Raw genomic sequence first — 24457 nt, 5'->3', positions numbered from 1 at the left:
ACGGTGCAGTTACTTATGCAATTACATGTACAGTAGTAAAACTAACAATTGGATATACATTGTATCAATTTTCCAGAAATTACAGGGTAATTGGTGCCACCTATAACAACATATTTGTATAATACTTCCAGCCATACAACTAAATGCCTAAAGGAGAACAAGCGCTTTTCATAGATACTGATTATTTGTTCCCTTTCCCCACCAACATAAAGGAAAACGATGGTTCTACATACAGGCAGGAAACAAACTACTAAACTATTGGTGATGTTTTCCATATTACATACAAGATCATATCAATCTCTGCAATAATTTTATTACCCTGAAAGGAATTATACAAAGGATATAATTTTGTCCAAACCTAGGTAAGTTTTTATTAAAGATCTTAAGTCTCTGAAAAGACTATTAATGTATAACTTACTTTTCCCAGTATTAAGTCTCTCAGCCAGGTGCCAGATTCAACTATTCTTTTTCCTGCTGTAAATACAGAGTTACTTTCATGAAATAACTAGAATCAACTGAATTTTTAACACTTGTCTGTTGAGAAAGATTTGGGCATTTGATTGAAATTTCTTTTAATGGCCAAAGTCTGCCAGTAGCTAATCAGGATTAATTTTTCAAACTGTATGAAATACTCTCTTTAGCATTGTAAATTCACAGTTATTTCTGGGACTAACTTTAAACAAATGAGTAATAGTTTGCTAACCAATCCGCTTCTATGTCTCTTCTCTCATTCAAAATGGTTTCTGAGATATCTGTTAGGGGTTCACATACACACTGAAAGGACCAAGTGCAGAACTAGAGTCTATAAGCACGGTGTAAAAGGAAGTGATATTGACTTCTGTGAGAACTCTGCTTATGGCAGGCTTGTCAACGTCCATCAATAATGAAAATATTAATTTCTAAAGAGATTATTTTTTAATGAAATATTGAAATCTTTGACCTCTTATAAGCAGGGAAGAGAAATATGTTCATATATGCTGTCCTTGACATATGCATATATCTCTCAGTAGGTCTTTTGTCATATATGAAGAGAAATATATGGCTCATAGAAAGAATAAGATGTGTTAAATAAAACTATAATTTGTTTCTCCTTCCAAGATATTCTGAAGAGCAGCATAAAAGAGGTCATATGATCTATTTCTACAAAACCATTTATCGTCCAGTAATAATATCTTTGCAAAATTGTTTACCCATTCAAGTATCTTCAGGAGATATGTCACCATACTTGCATATACTGTAAGTCACTCCAACATTTATAACACAACACTGATAGACAAAAACACTAAAAACACCCATAAATATTAAAAGAAGCTCTACAAACTTGACTATCAAGTAGTTAAAAAACTGTTGATCTTTACATTACACATTAATTCCATGTTGTCCAAAATCTTTCTTTGAATGGAAGTTGTTGAGTTTTTCAGGGTTTTCTGTAGGTCATCATAATCTTGTGTATCCACCGGGAGTAATATGAGACCCGAACAAAAATCCCAGGACGATTTCGAATGGCACATCCACGGCCAGGAACAATGACACCAACTACTATCTTCAGCCTGTTTTGTTCACAGACCAAGGGACCACCATAATCTCGCTAGGAAAAAATAAACATAAACAATGTCACTTCTCAAAATGCTTCAAGACACAGCTCCCACCTGTCTCCCTCTGACTGATTTCTTTTGGGGATGACCTAGCTCAATGAACAGGCAATAGAGTTATTCTTGCCATGGGACAAAAACCAGCTTCCAATATGGTTTTCACAACCAGAACTTATGCGAACCAATGTCAAGGTTGGCCTTTGACCTTTGGTTGCTTCCTATGGAAATTAAACTCTATGATCCATCTTTACATGCATTTACAAATTTCTTTACTGAAAGAGTGGTTAAACATTGGCACAGGCTGCCCAGGGAAGTGGTTGAGTCCCCATCCCTGGAAGTATTTAAAAGATGTGTAGATGAGGCGCTTAGGGGCATGGTTTAGTGGGCATGGTGGTGTTGGGTCGACGGTTGGACTTGATGATCTTAAAGGTCTTTTCCAACCTTAATGATTCTATTCTGTTCTATTCTATGTGACTCTAGTGACTTCAGACTACCAGATCTCACTGTCCTCTTCCAGCTACCTGCAAGCATAATATCTATTTATGTGCATGTAAACCAGATGAGCAGAAAGTGAGTCGACTGATAAACATCTTTGTTGTGATCACAGGCTTTGCATCAAAGACTACTGACAGAGCCAGTTTAATATCCTTCTGTCAGTCAATCATGTTGCAAGGCTCCAGGAGGAGAATCTAAGTGTACTAATGGGTGGGGGGTGTGGGAGAACATCTCAAACATAATAAAAGGTAATATTTTGTAGACATAATTTTGAGACATAACTTGTTAAAATACTCTTTTTCATTATTCTGAGTGAATGAGACATCTATGCACCAGCACATGCATTCAGTGAAAATTTGGAGTATGACCAACTCAGACTGGGGTCTTATTTAGCACTAAAATATATCCAGTTTAAATTAGATTGAAACAGTAATTTAGATATATTCACATAGATTTGGGACTTGAACATAGATACTGCAGTTTTTACCCAGGCAAACTCTATACTGAACCTAGCAAACTAGCTGCAAAACTAGACAGTAAATGTTCATATCAGATAGTGAGACATTGTTTCAAACAATAAAAGCTGACAATTAGCATTCTATTCTCTCCGGATCACCAGAGAAACAACAATGCTTGACCTTTGTTTGGTAGAGGGTTGATGCTTATAGAAGTGTTTGTGCCATTAAAGTTGGAGTTTGTTTTTTGGACCTTGAGTGCTATTTCACCTTAATCCACACCGAGGGGATTTGCGGATCTTAGTCACTCTCCCCTTCCCGCAGGTGGGGCGTGACACCTGCCAATCTGATTTTGTTTCTCTGCCTGTTCTCTGCTGAGGAAAGTAGCTTCAAAGGGGAACTCAGGGAGCAGGAAACCATACAGTGATTAAGACTGATTGCTAAAATTAATTCAGTCCATTTCTTCTTGTGGGGGAAAACAAAGTGCAGGATCCCCAGCAGACTTCCATGCAGATGTTTCATTTATAAGCCTTGACGTGTATAAGAGCTCATTTATGATTAAATATTTGCTTTTGAGGAAAATACTTTGCAATAACAAAATGATCCTTTGGAATATTAATAATAAATGGAAGAGGCCTCAGCCTGGTGAAGACCTCGTTTCCCTATGATTTGGTAGTACCCCTGAGTAGGGAAAATTTCACTGCTTGGTTAACATCAGTATTAGGAAATCATCTATTCTACTCCAGATATTAAATGCATAATAACATTCATGACTGCCCTCCTTCTAGACTTCATCTCATCAGGCAGATTTTCCACACAAAAAATATCTTCTTGTAATAAATGATTTACAGCACTTCTCCTCAGATATCTTTTCTCCATCATCAAAACTAGTCCCAAGCAAAACAACTGTATCAAACTATACTTTCACTGAAATTGTTCTCCTGTCCTCACTGATATGTTGCTCAGGCTTGATTACGGAGACCAAATGCTCCAGCCTTCTGACTGATACTGAACCTCAGTACATTTTTGAATCTTTCTCCTTCTTTCATAACTTTATCAACTCTGTTGAGCAGTGACTTTGTATTTTGCATGCAAGTCCTCATCTAAGTAACTAGTTAAATTTGTTCCAGCCTTTGCTTTCTACTCAATCAAAAAATACTGCTGTTTTTAGCACACAGTCCACTTTAGACCTTATTCTACAGAACACAAATTTATCTCAGTCTAGAAAAGTGTTTAGTTACACGAGTATATTTAACATTCATGTAAATCCTTTACTAGTGTGGCAGTACAGTGAAATTGAAGCAAAGGAACACCTTCCTGCACTTTGGCAGAAAATAGATCACTAGAAACACAAATCATTTTCCAATGCAAAAGATTAAAATAATTTTTTTGTGTACAAGTTTAATACAGAGAGATTAATTATAAAAAACTCTAGTCCATTATTTCTCGGAAAGAAATAGCCAGGTTGATGGCTCCTAAGAATGTATTACAAAATGCAGTATTTACCTCACAAGGCCCAGCGCCGACGGTTTCAGCCACAGCACAGATTTCTGACTCATTCACAGTGATCTTCCCTTTGAGATATTTGCATTTCTCCTCATTTCCCAAAATAAACAGGTTTGCTACCCGGAGAAGGCCATCATAGTTAATTACTAGGATTGAAAAGAAAATGAGAACTTTATTCTATTTTAGGGGTTAAAAAAAAGAAATGAAGATGCAGTCTGGATAAACTTATTCATGTCACTTCAGTTACTGTATTTTCTCCCCAGTACTCACATTTTTGTACAGCCTCACTGTTATCATGCATTTGTCTTTTGGATTTCTTATATTTGCTACAAATGAGATTTGCAAGAAATTTGTTTGGTGCGCATGTCTGTTCAGTTCTCTGAGAATATCTGGAGAAGTTTTTTGTATTAGAAGAAAATGCTAGGTAACTGGGTTTACTCTACAGTCCACCACCAGCTTGCCCTGTCACGTCACAGAAATCAGAAAAAGTGAGCCTCGGAATGTTGTCACTCCCATCAGTGGAGCGAGGATTTTGCTCCCTGCCTTAAACACCAGTTAATGTGTAACAGTGCCTGCCATGGCCTAGGGAAGGACGTGTGCTTGAAAAATACTGTAGCAGAGTAGAGTTTTTCTCGTTCTGTGCTGGCTTAGCTACACTGAATGACTGTGCCTGCAAGGGCAGAGCCACGGCTTTGTGCAATCTCCATTCATCAGTGTGAAGGTCAGGAAGCAGGAGCCCTGTGGAGCTTGCTCTTGTTCTACATGTCAAAAGACAAGCCTGTACAAGCTGCAAAGATAAATAAAGGGCCTGGACCTGCCTGTTCCCTGCACAGCCATCAAAAGAAAATGCCAAGCTTGCCCTTTACTGAATTGTTATCCTGCTTTCTTGAATACAAAAGTGGATGTAACACTTCTTCCTTCCCTGACTAGGATGCCGTGAGGATTATATTTAGTAGTGCATAAAATATAGCACAAAGTCCTTGGATGACAGATGTTATGTATTTACTGTATTACGTAGCTCCACAACATTGCAAATACCTTATCAAATCTCTTAAGCTAAGCTCTCCCCTGATGCTGCACCGTGCTCCAGCTTGACTTCCCTGTCCCCCAGACAGCCGTTTCCCCCAGAGGATGGCTAACATAGCCATGCTGGGAACATCAAAGGCAGTCATCTGGAAGAGGGCTGGTACAGATCATTGCCACCCACAAAGAAATGCGGAGTAATGGTTACAAGGAAGAGAGCCTCAGAATTACAGTCTAGTTTCTGCTCTGCTTCCAGGACAGCGTGAGTATGTTGCTGCTGCTTACTCAGGGTCTGTGGCAAAACGACATTTGAGCACAGTAATTATTGGACTAATTATTGTCAACTGGCAGCTATTAACTTTATCATCAACACATAATTAGACAGATATAGTATTTACCAGACTAAATAAATGTCTGTTCTCCCACATATTTGTATTTACTTCACACAAAAACTGCGTTTAATAAACATCAGTAAGGTTGCAAAGTCAAGTACTCAAAAGTTAGGAAATGCCAGACTTAGGGCTGCCTGTGCATCCTTAGTTCACTGTCTTTGTGTATGTTAATTATGCCTTTGATTACGTGATTCTGTATTAGTTTTTCCACAGGGCAGTTTGCTTTGGGATCCAGAAAGAGACTGCTCAAGTAGATGAATCGGAATTTTTCAAAAAAGGGTTAGAACTCTGCAAAACAATTCTGCCAGATTTTTTAAACATGTAGAACAATATTTTTCTCTAGTTTATTCTTTGAAATGTTTAAATCATTTTGCCTGTCACTGAAACAAAAACAAAAAAAAAGGATGGCTAGTAGAAAAAATTTCATATTGAATGTTCTTAGATAAAATGCTCAAAGATTTACAAAATTAGAAAAAAATTGAAACTGCATTTTATAACAAAAACTGTTGGACAACCGTGGCATCAGGCAATACCAGCAGCCTCACCTATAACGACAAGAGGAAGTAAGCTGTCAACGTATTCATTTAGTTTTTAAAAATAATTTCTTACATCCAGTGTATCCCCATCCATAAACACTGCAACTGGTCTTCTCTGGAATGGTACATCCAGAAATGGGCAATCGGATTATTTCTACAAAATTAAACTGTTGGACAACCGTGGCATCAGGCAATACCAGCAGCCTCACCTATAACGACAAGAGGAAGTAAGCTGTCAACGTATTCATTTAGTTTTTAAAAATAATTTCTTACATCCAGTGTATCCCCATCCATAAACACTGCAACTGGTCTTCTCTGGAATGGTACATCCAGAAATGGGCAATCGGATTATTTCTACAAAATTTGTCAATATGGCAGTTCTGAAAAGAGAAAACAAATAATAGGTATAATGGATTTTATTTAACCTTCTAAAATGTATCTTAAGAATGATGTTAAATCTATTACACATCACAGCAATTAAAAACTGTGCCAATTCTTTTCCTTTCTTTTCCATCTTTGAAGAATATGATGGATTCTCTTCTACCTATTTTTCGTGCTACAGCTGTTAACTGTCAAAAGATTTCTTGAAATGCTGTCACCATTTTTATGCTATTTAACTTGGGGTTTCATCTTAAAAGTAAGTAATGATGGCATTTCATTTGAATATATAGTTTTGCTAATATAGAGAAAGTTTGAAAGCTCATATATACACAAAGATCTCAGTTACAATCTGGTGCTTATTCTTTAAATTAAAACCATATACTAGTCAATGTGGGGTTTTGTTTTGTTTTTTTTTTAAAAAAAAAACCTCAACAAAAAAACCCTCCTAACAAACCTAAACTTGGGTTATCAGGAAAAAAAATGTAGGCATGATTTTTCAGAAGTAACATCTGTTTTCTGAGTAAGGTAGATGAACCTGCATTTCTGCATATATCAAGTAAAATTTCTTACAATTGGAAAGTTTACCCCATGGAGACATCATCTGCAGCATCAGAGATAGTAGAGAACTGAATTTTAAAATCTTATTTAGGAAGACTTTCATTCATCGTTTAAAAATCCTGGAATTGGCAATAATAGCTACTAACCTGCTAAGTTTCAGTAAGACCAAATCTGACCCTGCAGGGCCATATACCAACTGGGAGATATTCAGAATTTGTCTATGCTTTTCCTCTCCCTTTCCTTTGATATTATGGACTCCAAGCCAGGCTTTGTAGTCTTTCAAATCTTTGTACCTAAATGAGGCAAAGTTGGTTAGGATTTTGCTGAGTGTATAATAAAATAACTCAAAAAACTCTGCTTAATATGATTATGCTAGAAGATCTTAACTAATACTCTTCACCAGAAATGGGTTTATGCAGCCAACTGCTATTCCAAAGTCAACATGCTCAGATGTAAGTTTTTGGTCTGAAGCCACTACATAATTTTATCTTTAACTGTTACTAAAATCTATTTTTTTTTTCCTAATAGTATCCAAACATTTAGATCCTTGGACAGTATGAACCTTTGAACTTTTTGAGATTTACCCAAGTTTTCTATTTTATTCTGTCCAGTTAAGCAGAAGCATGAGATTATTTTCATAAAGAGGCAATTGTCTAACCATTACACTTGGAAAACATATTTATACTTCTATGTAAAATAGCCAGAGCTCTTTTAGATTAACAACAATAATAACAGAAAATAAAAAGGTCCCACAGGACTTTTTCATCAGAAAAGCAGTGCTAAAGCCAAACAGAAGGGAAAAATGTTGCATTTAAGTTGAAGCAATGTTGTGCTGATAAGTTCCCGAAAATAGATGTATTTCAATATTGCAAAGCTACAGACTACTGTACCGAGAAGGGAAACACTGCCTTGCTGTTAGAACCCACTCTTCCTTTATCAAAGTACCTCCACAGATATGCTTATTCCTGGGGAAAAAAAATGAAGAAAAAGAAAATAAACAAACAAACAAATAAATAAAAGTAATAGTGTTAGTTTCTACATAGTCAAAAGCTTTAAAGGGTACTTTTGCTCCCCACATATGTTTGCTGGTGAAAGATGGCTGACGGACAGCCTGCAAAAACATGTCTCTGCCCCTTTGCTCTGCAGTTTCAACACTTACAGTAGCATGACTTTTCAGAGTTTTATTCCAATGTGTATAAACCAGGAGGAAAGAGAAATTCAGTTACTCTGTTAATTTAGTAGCTTCAAAGTTAAATGCATAATAAGACACATAATTAAAAAAAAAAAAGGCAAGTTAATTCTTTGTAATAGGAACTGGACTGAAACATTCAAGCAAGTCCCCAAACTGCCACCAGATGTAAACAACATTTGGTCATTATTCATGTAGGTATTATTCAAAGCATTGACCTCAAGGTGGAGAGTTCCTATTTGATTACCAGCCCTATGAGATTTCTGTCCCCACATACTTCAGTTGGAAACAATCTGCAATGTATGACATCCTACATGTGATTATAGAAAACCTACAGCATAATATATCAAGTAAAATTAAAGCAATTAAGCATGACAGTTCTTTCAAAAATAAAGATGACTGTGGAATGGAGATTAATTAGTTTCCTTCTTTGTGCCTCCAAAATCACATTTCTTTTCTGCAGCTTTTTGGAAAGTGAACCAGAATTGTCAGCAATTTGGGAAAAGCTTAAAATCTCACAATTTATAAATTCAAATCACACAAATGTTCAAAGCTTTGCAAAGAACTGCTGGAAGGAGCCCAGACTATATGGAGTTCAAAGACAGCAGAATAACACAGATGCTTGCCTCCTTTTCTATTTTTTTTGATTGTATTTTGGTTGAGGAACAAAATATCTGGTCCAAAAGGCTGGATTCTTCTTAAAATATAGACTCTGCCCAGTTTTATTATAAAAATGTCACAATCAGGAGCACAAATGTGTTCTTGCATGTTATGTTTGCATCACTAACTATCAAAAGGAATTTACAAGATCGCATCATCTGCTTTTGAAGATTGAGCAGTACACATAGGAAAGTGCCACACTATTTGAATGTGGCACAAAGCCAGAGCTGATTCCATGAAATAGATGAAATTCATTCAATATACTTAGAATAGATGAAATTCATTCAAATATAGTTAAATATACCCAATAACAGAATTTGAATCTGTTATATGTTTGAGTATATAAGAAAATGCCAATGATTAATTTAACATTTAGAGGTGGGCCTCGGTTGCCAAATATGAATACCAGTTTCTAAGTATCACTAAGCCTTTACCATTCAGATATGGTAATTCCATTTTGAGGTGTACAGTTAGTTTTTTGCAGAAAGTCCTGAAGTCATTAAGATTTTGTTTCAGAGAAGATTCTATTTGCTTCCTTGGTAACAGTACAAAACAAAACTACATTTTTGTGCCCATATGTAGTACTTAAAAATATATTTTGCTGCTGGAGTATCCCAGGAATCCCAGTTTCATAAAAGAATCTGAAATCATTTAAGCACTCATCTGCTTAATGGAATTTTGTTGCATAGCAGAAAATCCAGGTTCAACTACTTTAACATTAGCTATTTAAATTTCAGGCACCCAGATGTAATTTACCTCACCTGTCTAAAAGTTCCTCAAACATCAAGGCTGCTTTAAAAAATAGTGGAAAGGTAAACCTTTCCAGAGAGTGACTCAGCCCACCTATCTGGTTACTTAGTCTAGGAATAGAGTGGTGTTCCTCTAAAAATATCTTTCTGGACCATCGGTTAGACTTCCAGAAAGGTCTAGTTCTGACTGGAGCTCATGAGATGCAAAGATTAGCAAGGATGGGAAGGACCCCTGGTATTTCTCTAGCAATGAAGCAGAGTAGAAAATAGGCTTTTTATCTTTTCCTTTATGCCAATTTTTCATTTAAGACCTACTTTACAACACGGTTTTAAAAGAGATGATGAATCATAAGCTAATAGAAGTGAGCTGTACTTCAGTCTGTACCAGCAGACAAAAAAGACTTTTTTTTTTTCATGACAGAAGATACAGGGCTGATGCATGAGATATATCTCCTGTTATACATTAACGACTCACACTTCCAGCTGATGAGTTATGAACCAGAGTAATGAACGTAGGAAACGGTAATTCTGTGTTCTGGCTTTTACACAGTAGCAAAGTAAGATCTGCCATAATGTAATACACAATTCCAGCTGGAGATGTTAGGGTCTTGTTTTACAGAATGAAAAGGATTTCCCTATAGCTCCTACTTATTTTTTTAATACAGAATACATTTCAATTGCATGCAGTGATATGAGCAGAAAGCTAAACATGACACTGGTATCAATCCAACACTTCACAACTAAATGCACTGCTGTTAAAATTAAAATACAGATATGAAACTCAATTTTTTTTGTAACAGCCTCTAAAATAAACAGTTTAATGTTGGATGCTAAGCCAATGTTACGAAAAGGTCTACAGTAGCTAATTGAAAGAGCAGAATGATACGAATGCTTTACAAGCTCATGTGTGTAAGTTAGTGATAATGAAAATATTTATATTTCACTGATGGAGTGAATACTATGGAATCACCTGATATTCCAGGAATGCTTATTTTCTGCTTTTACAGAATTTAACTGCAATCTAGAAGCATTCTTATTATGGTCAACATTTTCTACGGTTCCAAAACAAATATCCTAGTGGATATATTGTCTTTCTAATCAAAGTGATAGTTACCTGTATGTCAAACTAACCACCCATCCTTCGTTAGTTTGTGTTGGGATTCCGTTTACAACTCTCAAATGTTTTGTTGAGGCGCAAGGAATGACAGTATCTGAAAGCAGGTCCAGAGATCACATTTTACTAAAAACAGCGGTAGGAAACCTGTACAGTTGCACATAAGGACCACAAGAAGGTCAATATTTATTACGGATTAACTTTCCTGCACTAATGACATATATTTCTAAAGCATCAAAACTACTTCAGTGAAGCTGGGTCAGTCTATATAAATATTCATAGGGAATATAAAATACATATATTTAAATAGGTTTTTCAGAGATTTACATAGTTATAAAGCAAACATTGAAAATCATTACCATATCTCACCACTGGCAAGACAGGACAGTGAGAATAGATAAAGGAGTATAATAAAGCTATTCTACATTTTCCTCCTGTGAAAGCAATTTTTCCCAAGCTGTATGTTGTTTTGTATCTTTAACTGATCTTTCTCTTGTTTCCCAATTGGAAAGAAATGGCCAGTCTTATATGATACAATATATGCACTGCACAGTACATCTGCAAACTTACTTACCATCCAAGCTGGTTGTAGTAGGAGTTGTATCACCTTCACCTAGACAGACACATAAGATAGCCATAATACAAAATTAAAACACATCTGAAAACTGAGTGGAGTAAAAAAAAACCAGAAAATGGCATATTGTTAATTTTAATAGTTCACAAAGTTTTAAACTTCAATGATTTCTTTAATACTTTACAAAAGCACAATTTAGTAAGGATTAACAAGAAGGCAGAATTTCATTCCAATAGAATGAACTAAAATGGAATTTCATTCCAATAGAATGAAATAAGAATTAAACATTTTGCAACAGGAGTTTCAAGCATTTTTCTTCTTGGCTGAATCCCAAATACATCAGGCTATCTATCATGTTCAATTTACATGTTTCATTCGAACAAGCAAATGCTGAAAAATGAAGTTGTGACTTTTCTATAAGCTTTCAGGAACTATAGAAGTCATGTGATTAAATCCAAATCAGATTTAATGAAAATTGCTAATTTCCTTAAAAGCCTTTGAAACTTCAAAAGTCCTTTTATGTTGCTATCAGTAAAAACTTATCCTTATCAAAACGTGTTCCCCAAAATCTGGTTTGGTTCTTCCATCTAGTCCAGGTCAAAATACAGTTACAACAAGGTTGCTTAAACTTGGTTCAAAATTTTTGCCTTCCGTGACCCAGCACTATGAGCTAGAGGTACAGGTGTAGCTATTGAAAATTTGCACAGGCAAAATTTAAGCAGTCTCATCCAACTAGATTTCCATCATTAGGCAAATATATATATATTTAAAAAGGTATACAGTTATATACATAGTTAAATTTCCATGTGTATGTATACACATATGCATATGTGTATGTGTATGCATATGTATATGTGTGTGTGTATGTATATATGTAAATATATATATAGTGCAGTTTGAAAAGACCAGTTAAAGGCACCAAGTAAGTACACTTGGGAACTGCCAGCATTTTGTCTGTACTGGTTAAGCTGGTTATCAGTACCTGAATGAGCTACTGCTAGTTTAATAGTAGTCCATACGAGTTACAATTGTAAAACAGACATATTCCAGCTCTGGAGTTTGAGTCCAGAAATCATAATACTCACCATTGCCATATACCCTACAAATGTTTACTGTGAATATTTCCTTAGGAATTCACCTGAGACTTCAAATATCACCTCTTGGAGACGCTGCAGTTCAGACTATGAGGAAATGCAGCAGATTGCTGCTAGGAATGAATGTAACATTACTCTTAACCTCTAGAGAGTACAGGCATGCATTCAAAAGCCTGATTTAGCATTTAAATGTTCTCCCAGGATATACAGCCCAGTGATTTAGAAATAAGAACTGAAGAGAAAAATTTTAAACATAAATGTGAATTGCACATTTTTCGGCATAAATCTATCTTTTTCCACTTAGCATTAGTTTATTACTGAATTCCCTAGGATTTTTAATTCTGTTTATTTAAGCTATTTAGATTTTAACATGCAACTTTGGAGGAGTGATGTTCCTAATTCTTGCCAGTTGTTAAATCATCCCATAAACATCCGAAAACAGAATCTAATCTATATAGCACATATACACTTCAACTTATATATAGTGAGTTATCCTAACTTTACAAACAAATACAGATCACATAAAGAGACTATGAAGCTTGTAGCACAGAAGATAAATGTCCCTGGGTTTCTTGCGGCCACAGCCAGCATTCTGACCACTAGACAATTCTTTGTCTCCGTCCAGCCCTCATTCAATAGCTAGTTCTGTTGGAAAACGTTTGACCATGTGTAATAGCCCTTTTATGCTCCTGCTGCATAAATAAGCCTTGAAATGTCCAAGCTGGTCAAGGAAAAGGACCCCTTGTTTGTATATTGCACAAGCAGCTTCTGTCCATTCCTTCTCAGTCATGCACAATTGATTTTTGATAGAATTACACATTTTCTGCTGCCACAAGTGACAACAGAAAGGTATGCATACGCATGTGACACCATGGCTTCACTGGGACTGCACAGTTGACAATGCCTGAAGCATACCAAGTACTCACATCGAGAAATAGGGCAGTAATCCCAGGGAACGAGAGGATCATCTGTGTAACACCAGGGACCATGAAAATCATCATCTGGATTGCGGCAATAGTTTTTCTTCAGTTTACTAACATCTGGTTCTCTGAATATTTGTATATGCCTACAGGGAAAAAAAATTCAAAGTGCTGAAAAGCTTTATACTATAGCCCAAATTTTCAAAGGTTAAATGTTGCTTTGCTCCACATTGTAATATTAGCTGATTGAGAAGCCTACAGGTCAGGGTTTAGGGCTGGTTGAAATCAAAGGGAAGACGAGACCCAAATATTTGCTGGATCTGGGTCCAAGTTTCCTCTGGTTGGTATTTTAAGCACTGTGTCCACAGGATAGCTGGGAGGTTTCTAGATCTCCTGCTGGAGCTAAAATCCCTGGATACCCTGAGGAGGCATCTTTACACTGATTAGAAGAGCGTCTGTGTTGCCCTCAGCAAATATGCAGGCCTCTCTGGGAGCACAGGTACATTCTCCCTGCAGATTAACAGCACAAGGGAGCACTGAATCTGCAAAGAAAGCTGAATATCGGGCAAAAGAAAGACAAACGCAAGAAAGTTAACCAGCCTGAGCAGCAGGCAAGGAGAAGGATGAATGGCTCAGACAAACTGCAGTGATAGGTCACCTAAGTTGCAAACCTACCTGAGGCACTTTAAAGGTGAAAGTTTGGGGTGGCAATCTGAAGCAGAGAAAGTTGTTTATTTCTGGCTTGTCAGACAGAAGCATACAGGCTTCCTAAGTTACAGCTGCACCGCCCTTTTAGTTCATAACCAACCATGCATGCTGCTTCTAGCACACCCATAACCAGAGTAACTGCTGAAGTGAGACAGATAACTCCCCAAAGAAGTTCCCAGATGGAAGATTTATGGGAGTAAGAGAAAGGCTGATCTGTGCTCAAGATTATATGAATGCAGCTGCATCAAGCATCCAGTTGGTTCAAGCTGTCTCATTCACAGATAATTAAAGACTTATCAGAGCTCTCAGAAGTCATGAACTTAAACGTCTGCCTCCCTTACATGGACAGGACACTGGAATATGTATGCTGTCTCTGACCCTGTGTAGGGAAAACCACATATAGTCCAGTTGGTGATTCCAGACAGTGCCACTGAAGTCTGCCTTTTGCAGTACAGCTTCCCCAAAGGCTGACTTACTGACTTACATGCCTTCACCTGACTGACCATCAAGTCAGCAGCAGGAATCAGGGACAGCCAAATTCCAGAGGGCAATGGTTGACATGTTAGGCGCTATGACTGTGGTGATCATGAGCACTAACTCAAGAACAAGTACCAAAAGTAATATAGACATAATCACATCGATTTCAGAAACTGAAGGAAAATGAAAGGAAAACTGTTTCCATCTGGGCCACTAATGTGTGTAATATCTCACACGTAGCAAAATTTTTTATGAATCTCTGTCTTTGTGCAGTACCTGGAAGTCATTGTTCTTGTCACTCCTGAGATTTATTAATCTACTGTTCTGAACCAGCAGAGACAACACTGAGGATCCTGGCATGATTGAAAATGTCTTGGAAACTCACAACTTCTTTTGTACTTACTGCTGATTCATTTTTACTTTAAGAAATAAATTAAAGTAACTTGCCATATTCGCTACTTGAATATGAAACCAAAGTAATGATAAACAAGAGAAATTGCAAGTCTCTTTAATGGCATTTGATGTCAGTGTCATTAGATTGTAATGTAACTCAAGATTCAATTTCAGGCTGCAAGGAACCTTAGGTGGTTTCAAGTCCAACCTCCTGCTTGAAGCAGCATGAGCTATGAGATCAGATTGATGAGATAACCATTTCCTGCTTTATTCCTGCTATCCTCTCACAGAACAAAACTTTCAAGGACAAAGATGGGGTAAACCAGGCCAGTAAACTAAACACTAAGAAACATCCCAAAGCCTGCAATTAGTGGTTAGCCTGAACAAAGACATGTTGTGTAATGTATTTAAACACCGAAAGAAAAAAAAAAAAAGGGAAGAAAAAAAAGATACTAAAGCTCCAGGGCATAAGGGGATATTTTAAAATCACTGCAGAAGAAAAAGAGATGCCATCTGGAGGCAGTATTTATTCAGAACTCACTGAACCATTTCTTTCTGTTTCGTATGTACACACCTACGTAAGTCTTCAATATTCTTGTCCCATGTGGCGCAATTTAGCCCAAATCTTGTCTTGGATAGATTCCCCATGTAACTCTTGCCATTGCCACGATAACAATCTGAATAAGAATGTTGAGACAAAAAGAAGTGGAGGGTGATTGTGCAACATTGAAAAGAAAACTCTTCCTTTCCATCAGTATTCCAAGTAATTAAAGACAAGTGTTATATTTAGCAAACACTATACAATATAAATCAGACAACTGTATAAATCAAATCAGAAAGAAAATGGGAGAAAGTTTTCAAATTTAGATACATAATTTCCTGCTTGAGGCCTTCATTCTCAACACCGTAACATTTTAAATTTTATCTTACTTCGATAAACTGGGAAAATTTCTTTCATATAGTTTATGGTTAATTTAGAAGAGTCACACAGAATATTCTAAAAGTTGACAGGAACTGTTTTATATGAAACAAAGCAAAAATGCCCCCTTAATCCTCCCTCCTCAAAAAACAGGCACTCTTAGCCTGTTTGAAACAACTTACCTTTGTGTAGATTCTGGATACTGGCAACAGTATATAATTCTAGACTTAAGTTCTACTTTGGCAAAATCAAAAAATCAACATCACTTTAATTTTAATGTAATTCAAAAACTTGCCTCTTCACTCTAACAGAAGTCATGTTTAATTCATAACCATTTATCACAAGCTTTTTTGAGACTTTTCAAGAGGATTGTTTAAAATGATAACTACTATAAAGACTTTTTGTATAAAGCATTTCATTTCATATTCAACAGTATTTTTTGGCAAAATCAAAAAATCAACATCACTTTAATTTTAATGTAATTCAAAAACTTGCCTCTTCACTCTAACAGAAGTCATGTTTAATTCATAACCATTTATCACAAGCTTTTTTGAGACTTTTCAAGAGGATTGTTTAAAATGATAACTACTATAAAGACTTTTTGTATAAAGCATTTCATTTCATATTCAACAGTATTTTTGATAATTGATACTTTACAAAAAACACAGAGTGAAAGTCAAAGTTTAATCCTTTCTCTGACAGAACTCTTGCAACTGCAACTCTTTCAAATTTTAAGAGAAAAAATGGCTAAAATTTAAAGATGGAGATCTTAATGCAGCCTGATGTAGGGTCATAGGTCTGAGGTCTTGGCCTCAGTTTATGCTATGATTCACATCAGTTCTCAGGATGCAGTAATACTCCTTAGAGTAATACCAAGACCTCATGGGAAAACCAACATTTGCCTGAAGACTCAGAGTGGACTTTACAGACAGAGGTAACAGCTTGAAGCTAAGAGGCTATATGGGAAGTCCCATGTGTTTTTTTCAGCTCAACTCCTTTTAGACAAAGGGTATATGGAAAAAATAAATTTTAAAAAAATCACTTTTGGTGGCCTCATATGCAATTATAAAAAGACTGTGAACCAAGGAAATCATCTCAGCTCTGGAAAAAGCCTTTCAAACTAAGAAAGGTAAGATAGTGGAGGAGATCTCCAGCTAATATAAAATGGCACGCAGATTCACCTTGTCTAAAAATCAGATCCAATAGCAATTCTTTGCTGCAGCTTTCCTTGCTGGAATTGAAACATGAACTGAGAAATGAATGTCATTTACACCATGATGAATCCCAAGTATGCAAATAAAGCCAAAGCGGAACTACACAGGTGTAATACAGATGTACTGAGATCAACTTCTCCACTTTTCAGGCCTGCCTATCTGTCATTTGGAACAGTACAGCATTCACTTAAAATCACGTTATCACCCTTCTCTCTGTTACCTTGTTCATTTGATACATCACACTTAGGAATCTGGGAGCAATAACCAATACGGATGTTTGGGTCAGTGGTAAAACACCAGGGTGATTCAGATCCATCTGGGTTTCGGCAGTAGTTCTCCCTCAAATCCCTATAAAAATAAATATGTTAGCTCACAGTAGGGATAACCTAAAACCGCTGATGCATTCTATTGCTTTTTATTATGAATTAGCAATAATATAGGCTCCTTAAGGTCTGTATGTTACTGATCAGTGTCAAGTGCAAGGAGATGAGGAGCCAGTAAGAACAGTGTCTAGAAAAATATAGTAATTGTAATAAGAATATGGTTATGGGAATTCATTTTCAATGGACCTATGTTTTGACGAGATATAAGATTTCATTTGAAGATTAACAATATTTTCAAGATAGCTTATTTTTATTCAGGATTCTCCATCAAAATTTGCATGCAAGATGACATTGGATACACCTGCAATCCATTACAAGGGTTTTTAAATACAAATATTACCAAAGTGCTTAAAATTCCCTGTACTTTGAATGGTTCTGCTGAGTTTAGAGAAACAGAGTCTTGAAGACTGTCAGTGATTCATTTAAGAAACTGAATTTTGGAATATAAAAATATGTATGTGGAAATTCTATACAGCTGTTACCTTTAAAGTAAAAGTTAGTCACAAGGGAACATCTCTAAATGTCTCTCACAGCTTGCATGAAATAGTCAAACCTCTTAAATGTAAGTTTTATTTTCCCATCTCCTGACAGTTGTTGCCATGTTCTGTGCATCTCCATATTTCACTCTATTTCTCCACCTGCAGCACTTACTGATAATAGACTATGGAAAGAATGGTCCTAATACTGTAATTCTTACTCATGTGAGTTTTGAACAGTCATACCAGTGGTTCTGTTGATTTTACTCAAGCTATTGGCCTGAACAGCCACTACACTCTCAAGCATCGGCTGAATAAGCAGTCCTAATATTGTTAGCCCCTCTATACTGCTAGGAACATTGTTAAAACCGCACGAGGGCCTAATCCTGCAGCAGCGTTCCATAGGTACAGCGCAAATTGGTTTAAGTGGTGGTTTGTCTGAGAAAAACCTGTGGGATCAGGCTCAAGCACTTACTTCCAGGTAAATTCAAGATGGTCCTAAGATTGACAGAGGAGGCTCAGGATGGGTCCTATTTTCCATTACAATGATAATTGTTACATTTTCAGTAGATGTGTTACAATGCACAGTATTTGATCAATAAACTGAACAATAGCAGTGAAGGGATTAAGACAACTTAACTGTTGTGCTCAAACAAGCTGTTGTTAGAGAGAGAATCCAAACTCAGACTGGAATCTTTTCTTTACCTTGAAAGATCCACGCTATTAAATTCCAGCACAAGCCCAGACTGATATTTAGCCATCAGTAAAGACATTTAGTACAAACTGGGCTTTGGGTCCATGCTGGTCAGCTAGGTTTCCTTTACACTTAGTGAAAAAAAGGACTGAAAGAGCATGATTAAGGTAACTGCCTAAAAAAAGTAGATTATTCACGTCCTGGGAGTTTATGAACTGTACAGAAAGGTTAGATGACCGGTGGTCCTTCAGGTAAATGCAGTCCTATTCATGCAAGTACATTTAGTAATGAGACAGGAAAAGGATTAAAAAGATGGAAAATAAAAGAAGTGTTGTCAAATATTATAAATGTCAAGTATTGCCAAGGAGATTACACTTAGGTAATATTTAGGACATATTAAGTTAAAGTCAGTAACCAAACTGTGAACAAATACTTACCTCCATGAAAGAAAAACAGTAATAATGTACCAGCACTATTGGGATTCAGGTCCCAGTCTGGAAAACATCCATACACTTCACAATCAATTAAATTGGTGAACACATGCTTGAAGAAAAAGTTCATAAAAACCCTGTCAGTTTCACACAAGTTCATCTAGAACTAATATTTTGAGATCTGAAGAACTGATTTTCCCATGTTCAAATGTTTTTCAGCATCAGCAAGTAGAGTGAACACATCAGGTCGCAGAGCAGGGACAGGGATCCTATGGTCTGCTTTGGTGGCATGAATTTCTAAACATTTGAAAACTAAGCTCTTTTCCCACTGCAGTAATACCCACATGTCTCTACTCACTTGCACTTGAAGTTCTCGGGAGTGATGTTGTGCTGGTGAGGAAACTGGGAGTCCCACCGCTGGCACTGGATTCCACTCCATATGGTGTTGACCGTGCCACGGTAACCCTCACCCTGTCCCTGAATGCATGTTGATGTCTCAGCTGCTGCCTCCGTGCTGTTCACAATGTTTTCATCTGCAGACCCAAAGAAGAAGTGCTGTTTCATTTTCTTAAGACTAAGCCTGGCTCAGGATATCAGGTTTGAACTCTACATTGTAGTTCAAATCATGGTAATTGGAGTTCTTTGGTAAAATTGCCAATCTGATGTCTTTTACAGAATAATTTTCTCCTCTTCATATTCACAACATCCATGAAATCAAAATAGGTGTTAGACCTTACGCTAGTTTATCCACTTGCAGGCAAAGAATCTGCAACATTTAAGAGCTTTTGTTTAGCGAGACACCTGGCCTATGCTATATCATTGAAGGTCAGGAGATATTCTTGCTTACTCTTTCCAGTTCAGCAAATATTTTCTCATTTGCTTAGCTTTACAAAACTGAGTGACCACCCATGTGTAAGCTTTAAACATGTTAATACATGTTTGCAGGATTAAAACCCAATTGGTTTTCTCCAAAGAATCCCCAGAATATCAAGTCACAGGAAAAACGATGCAGATTTAAAAAAAAAAAAAAAAAAAAGGATAAATCCTATTATAAAGTAATGTGCTAAATCCTCCTTGAAGCTTCTCTTTTTATGCCTCATATAGTTAGAGAAAAAAAAAAAAAAGAAAAGCCCAGCTTTTGGAAATCAAAGATCAGTATTCTCTACAGAGAAACAAATGTTTTAAAAACTAACAAATTCATCAGACTCAAGATCTTTTACAGATGTTGATATACTCTGCATTCACCCTGGTGTGGGCTGTCTTGATCTAAATTCAGAAAAACAGTGGTTTTTGAAATGACTCATTCACATAACTTTAAAGTCTCTTTGTATTTCTTATGCAATTTTCATAATTGCAAATTAATGGCACAGATATTGCATCAGATATATACAAAGTAGTACAAAACTAACTACACTACAGTAAAAGCAATGCTTCTACAATGTCCCAAAAAGCTCCCAACATAATATTTTTGTAAGTAACTGCCCATCTGTTGATAATTGCTATTGTTCACAAGACTAATTTTATTAATTACCTTAAAAGTATTAGTTGCCAGCAATAAGTATGTTAATAAAGTTTTAAAATTAGTTTTCTTCAAATAGTCCAGTGATTAGAACAATATTTGTGTGTTACTCATAATATAGTTCATTCCTGGTAACTTGAGCCAGTTCTATAAACTTGCAGAGAATATGGATCTTAAGGAAACCAAATGTCATAACAGATGGGTTTGGCTGATTTGCTGTCTAATCTTCTACGTTAAAGAGCACTTCCCTGTCAGATGATAACATCAAGTCGTGCAGTTGAATTGTACATTTCTCCATGCTGGAGAGAATTCCCCTTTTTCTCTTCATCTGGTTGATGTTTTTACATCAATGTTTCACGGTCAAATTAATTTCCTGTCCTTCCTTCCCAAGGCATTTTGTCTGCAAAGTTTGTCCTGTTTCAGTGGGATTGTGAGTTCCAAGCTCATTCCAAAGTCAAAAGGACATGGCACTGCAAGTACCACAAGCAGCCTCCTGCAGGCTGACAAATGGATTTTAGTGGATGTATAAGAAGTGGATTCATCAAACAGGTTTGCAGCTAGTAACTATATTTTTAATCTTTATTACTCACTTTTTAAACAATTGGACAACAAAAAGACAAATTCATACATCTAATAGAAATACATAGCTGCGTATTTCAGTTTTCCATCATAACTAATATATGAATTATATTAGAATTATATATATTGGAATTATATTCTAAAATAGCTCCTAAGCTGATTAGACTGAACATTGCTGTGACACATTCAAATACATATTAGTCTTTTAAAAAAAATATATGTAATGCTCTTGTTAAAAATGAAAGAGATGTGGTGTATAATTTGGAAAAAAAATAAAGTAACCTACTATGATAAATTTCAGCATACATATGGCATCCTGGCTGCATAATATTTCCTAAGTAAATTGATAAATTACAACTATATAACTCTAGCAAAAAGTCTTCTTAAGTAATAGTAATAATGCATAAAAATTCAACCTAATACAAGCTATTACAAAGACCTTATTTATACACAAGGAGTGACTGTTTCAACTGTAATGAACTGTATTGTACATCTACTCTGTACTCAGTCATGCTAGGGAAAAAGTAATTAGGTTGGTGTTTATGTATCATTGTGTGGGCTGGTTTTTTAAAATCACATGCCTGAAATGAAACAACTAATGCATCAATTGATTTAAGCAGGGCCATAGAGTCATTTTGTAGAGCATTCCTTCTTATACATCTTATACATCTACAGATGTATACATCTGTGTACATCTATATACATCTACAGCTCATCACTAAACCTTACACTGTGTGTCTGGACAGTGACCTCTATCTGTAGATCAGATTTTACAACAATTTGTCCGTGTCAAAATATCCTATTTAAAGGAACCAGACAAACTTACCTTTCACATTATAATGAATACTTGCACAGCCAAGCCACTACTGGAAAGACTTACATTATAATGGCTAAGAGAGAAATTATTTCAAAATCTGCAACGTGTGATGGATTATCTGCTACTACTACTTTGTGACAGCTCTTAATAAGAATTCTAGTGATGAAGAGGATCACTAAAATATTTTTATATGAATTAATAAAGCAATTCTATCATTCCAAAAGGTCCACAGAACTCTCACCAAACTCTTCTTGCTATACCACCTGCATTTCCTACAAATGTCTAATTTTCAAACATGAAAAATGAGACATCAAAATATTTCTGAAATTTAATTCTGAAATTCTGAGGGCTTGTGCCCTCAGAAACAAACTCTCCCATTCTGGCTCTTGAGTCTCACAGAAAGCTCAAAAATTATCAAAAAAGGCTCAAGAAATCCTTCATTCAGCTGGTGATTTCCACAAACAGGCATGATGGGAACAGTCTCCCTGTCCACATTAATGAAAGGTGGGCTGGATGCGCACAAGGACATGCAAAAGCTTGAAGAGCGGTGCCTGCCTCACCACGCATTACAGACATGCTCTGCAGACTATAAGGCAGTTGCCAAACTTTAAGAAATGCCCAGGTTGTCCAAGCCTACAACTTAAATAGTCATCTCCATTCAGTACTGGTCTTGTTCCTGAGGCTAATTAATCTTGTCACCCGCATAGTCAATTATCTAAAGTTTAATAACGCTGAGCATGAACATTAGATGTGCAGAGCACTGGTGAAAGAGTCCTGAGACCACACTCACCAGTTCTCTTACAAGGTGGAAACAAGATCAAGCTAAAAACCAGTAAGGCTGAATTCCCATCCTTATCCTAGCAATTCGTCTAAAATATAAATTAAGACCTGCAACTCCAAGGGTTTGTTCCAATGAGAGAGACATTATGTTAGAAGATTAGTTTAAAATCAGTAAGTGAGAGTAATCCTTACTATGCAGGCAGGTACTTTAATTTCATATTAGAAGTACCTTTTTTTTTTTTTTTTTTTTGTTCCAGTTCAGCTTTTATAGTTCCGAACTGAGATAAAAAGTACTGTTAAAGGAAGATCACCTGTTAGTAGCATTTCCACCTTCACATGTTCACTCTGAAGTCCTCAACCAAACTGCAATAATGCAGGTTTCCTTTTTTCCATAAACCCCTCCCTATTTTGATACTTCAAAATATATAACTTTATTAGTAAGGTCCAGCTCATGCATTCATAGATGCATAAGTAAAGAGACGAAACATTATCCAGAGCTTCATGTGTAAAGCCACAGATAATCTCAGTTCTGGTTCTCACAGTAATGCCAGCATGAGGGAATCAGCAGGGGCCTTGAGTCATTCTACAGCTGAAGTAACCAGTTAGAATACTATTTCTGTCTTTAATCCCAATGACCCAGAAGAAAATCCTGTACAAATTTTAGGTCAATGGTGAAACTCCTACTGACTTAAAAGAAGGTAGGGATTTTGCTGGAGTACACATGTTCTTCCATGGTAATACTATCTATGTATTTTTGGAAAAGGACATAGTTGGAAAAGAAGCAGAGTTCTAAATTACCTCATCAGGAAAATTCCTACTTTTGCTTATACTGTTGCAATGTCTTTCCTAGTGTGTTAGTCAACAAAAGGAAAATGTGCCCTGATTTGTAACAATGATTTTAAAAAGTAGATTTTAAAAGATAAGAGGTGCCTAGCCCAGTAAAGAAAGTGTTCTAAACACAGCAAAGTCCTCATTAAACACGATCCATGCAATTCTGCAAATGTCAGTAAGAAACTTGAGTGACGTTATGGGGAGAAGCTGCTCATGCTCTGTTACACTGCCTCCAGGCATCCCTACCTCCAGCAATATGATCTACAGTTCTGGGCAGTATGATAGTGACAGTTCTTTTCTTTCCACGTGTTTTCTTCAACGTACTATCTCACATGAAACATGGAAAAAAAAACCCACTGTTTTCTAGTGTTTGGGGTTTTTTTCAGTAAAAACATATGAGAAAGTGAAGAAACAAATTAGACCTCAAGAATCACAGTACTGAAGAACTCATTGTCACCTAAAACCTGCACACTTACAGTTCGTTTGTCCTTGAGCACAGACAGATCTTTCCGGGTTGTTCCAATATCTACAACTAGGCTTTAAATCCAAACAATTTTTAGTTTAAATCCATTAAAAAAAAAATCTGGATCTCTGCAGGTTCAGAGTTCTTAAATCTCACTTTCAAAACTATATTAGAAATGATGAAAAGGTTCTGAGAAGGATCCTCTTTGAAGAAATGTAGATTAAGCCATTGCATACACAATGAATGCTGGACCTCTGCTATGCCTTCGTGTGAAGCGAGGTAGAAGGTAATGCTTTATCAACTACTAAACAGCAGTCTCTTTTCACTGCCTCTTTTCTATAAACATCTTTACCTTACATAAATATTAAGCTTAAACTGACTGGCTGTCGTGGTTTAACCTCAGTCGGCAACTGAGCACCACACAGCCGCTCGCTCACTCCACCCCCCCAATGGATCGGGGAGAGAATTGGAAGAGCACAAGTGAGAAAAACTTGTGGGTTGAGATAAAAACAGTTTAATAATTGAAATAAAATTA

General features: G+C 36.3%; 1 protein-coding gene across 1 annotated transcript in view; it reads right to left on the bottom strand.

The window, feature by feature from the left end:
• Nucleotides 1-470: 470 nt before the first annotated feature.
• Nucleotides 471-24457, bottom strand: part of HGF (hepatocyte growth factor) — a 58723-nt gene continuing 34736 nt past the window's right edge. The window contains exons 8-18 of the mRNA XM_009285521.1: nucleotides 19292-19466; nucleotides 17170-17297; nucleotides 15391-15493; nucleotides 13245-13384; nucleotides 11225-11263; nucleotides 10651-10747; nucleotides 7829-7903; nucleotides 7085-7231; nucleotides 6273-6379; nucleotides 4049-4194; nucleotides 471-1588 (exon numbers count right to left, since the gene is read on the bottom strand). Coding sequence (XP_009283796.1) covers nucleotides 1418-1588; nucleotides 4049-4194; nucleotides 6273-6379; nucleotides 7085-7231; nucleotides 7829-7903; nucleotides 10651-10747; nucleotides 11225-11263; nucleotides 13245-13384; nucleotides 15391-15493; nucleotides 17170-17297; nucleotides 19292-19466 — 1328 coding nt within the window. The 3' untranslated portion in view covers nucleotides 471-1417. The remainder of the gene's footprint in view (nucleotides 1589-4048; nucleotides 4195-6272; nucleotides 6380-7084; nucleotides 7232-7828; nucleotides 7904-10650; nucleotides 10748-11224; nucleotides 11264-13244; nucleotides 13385-15390; nucleotides 15494-17169; nucleotides 17298-19291; nucleotides 19467-24457) is intronic.

The sequence above is a fragment of the Aptenodytes forsteri genome, unplaced genomic scaffold (genome assembly GCF_000699145.1).
Source record: "Aptenodytes forsteri isolate BGI_AS27 unplaced genomic scaffold, ASM69914v1 Scaffold87, whole genome shotgun sequence".
NCBI lineage: Eukaryota > Metazoa > Chordata > Aves > Sphenisciformes > Spheniscidae > Aptenodytes > Aptenodytes forsteri.
Note: the sequence above shows the minus strand (reverse complement) of the source record. Positions and strands in the feature narration are given on the sequence as shown.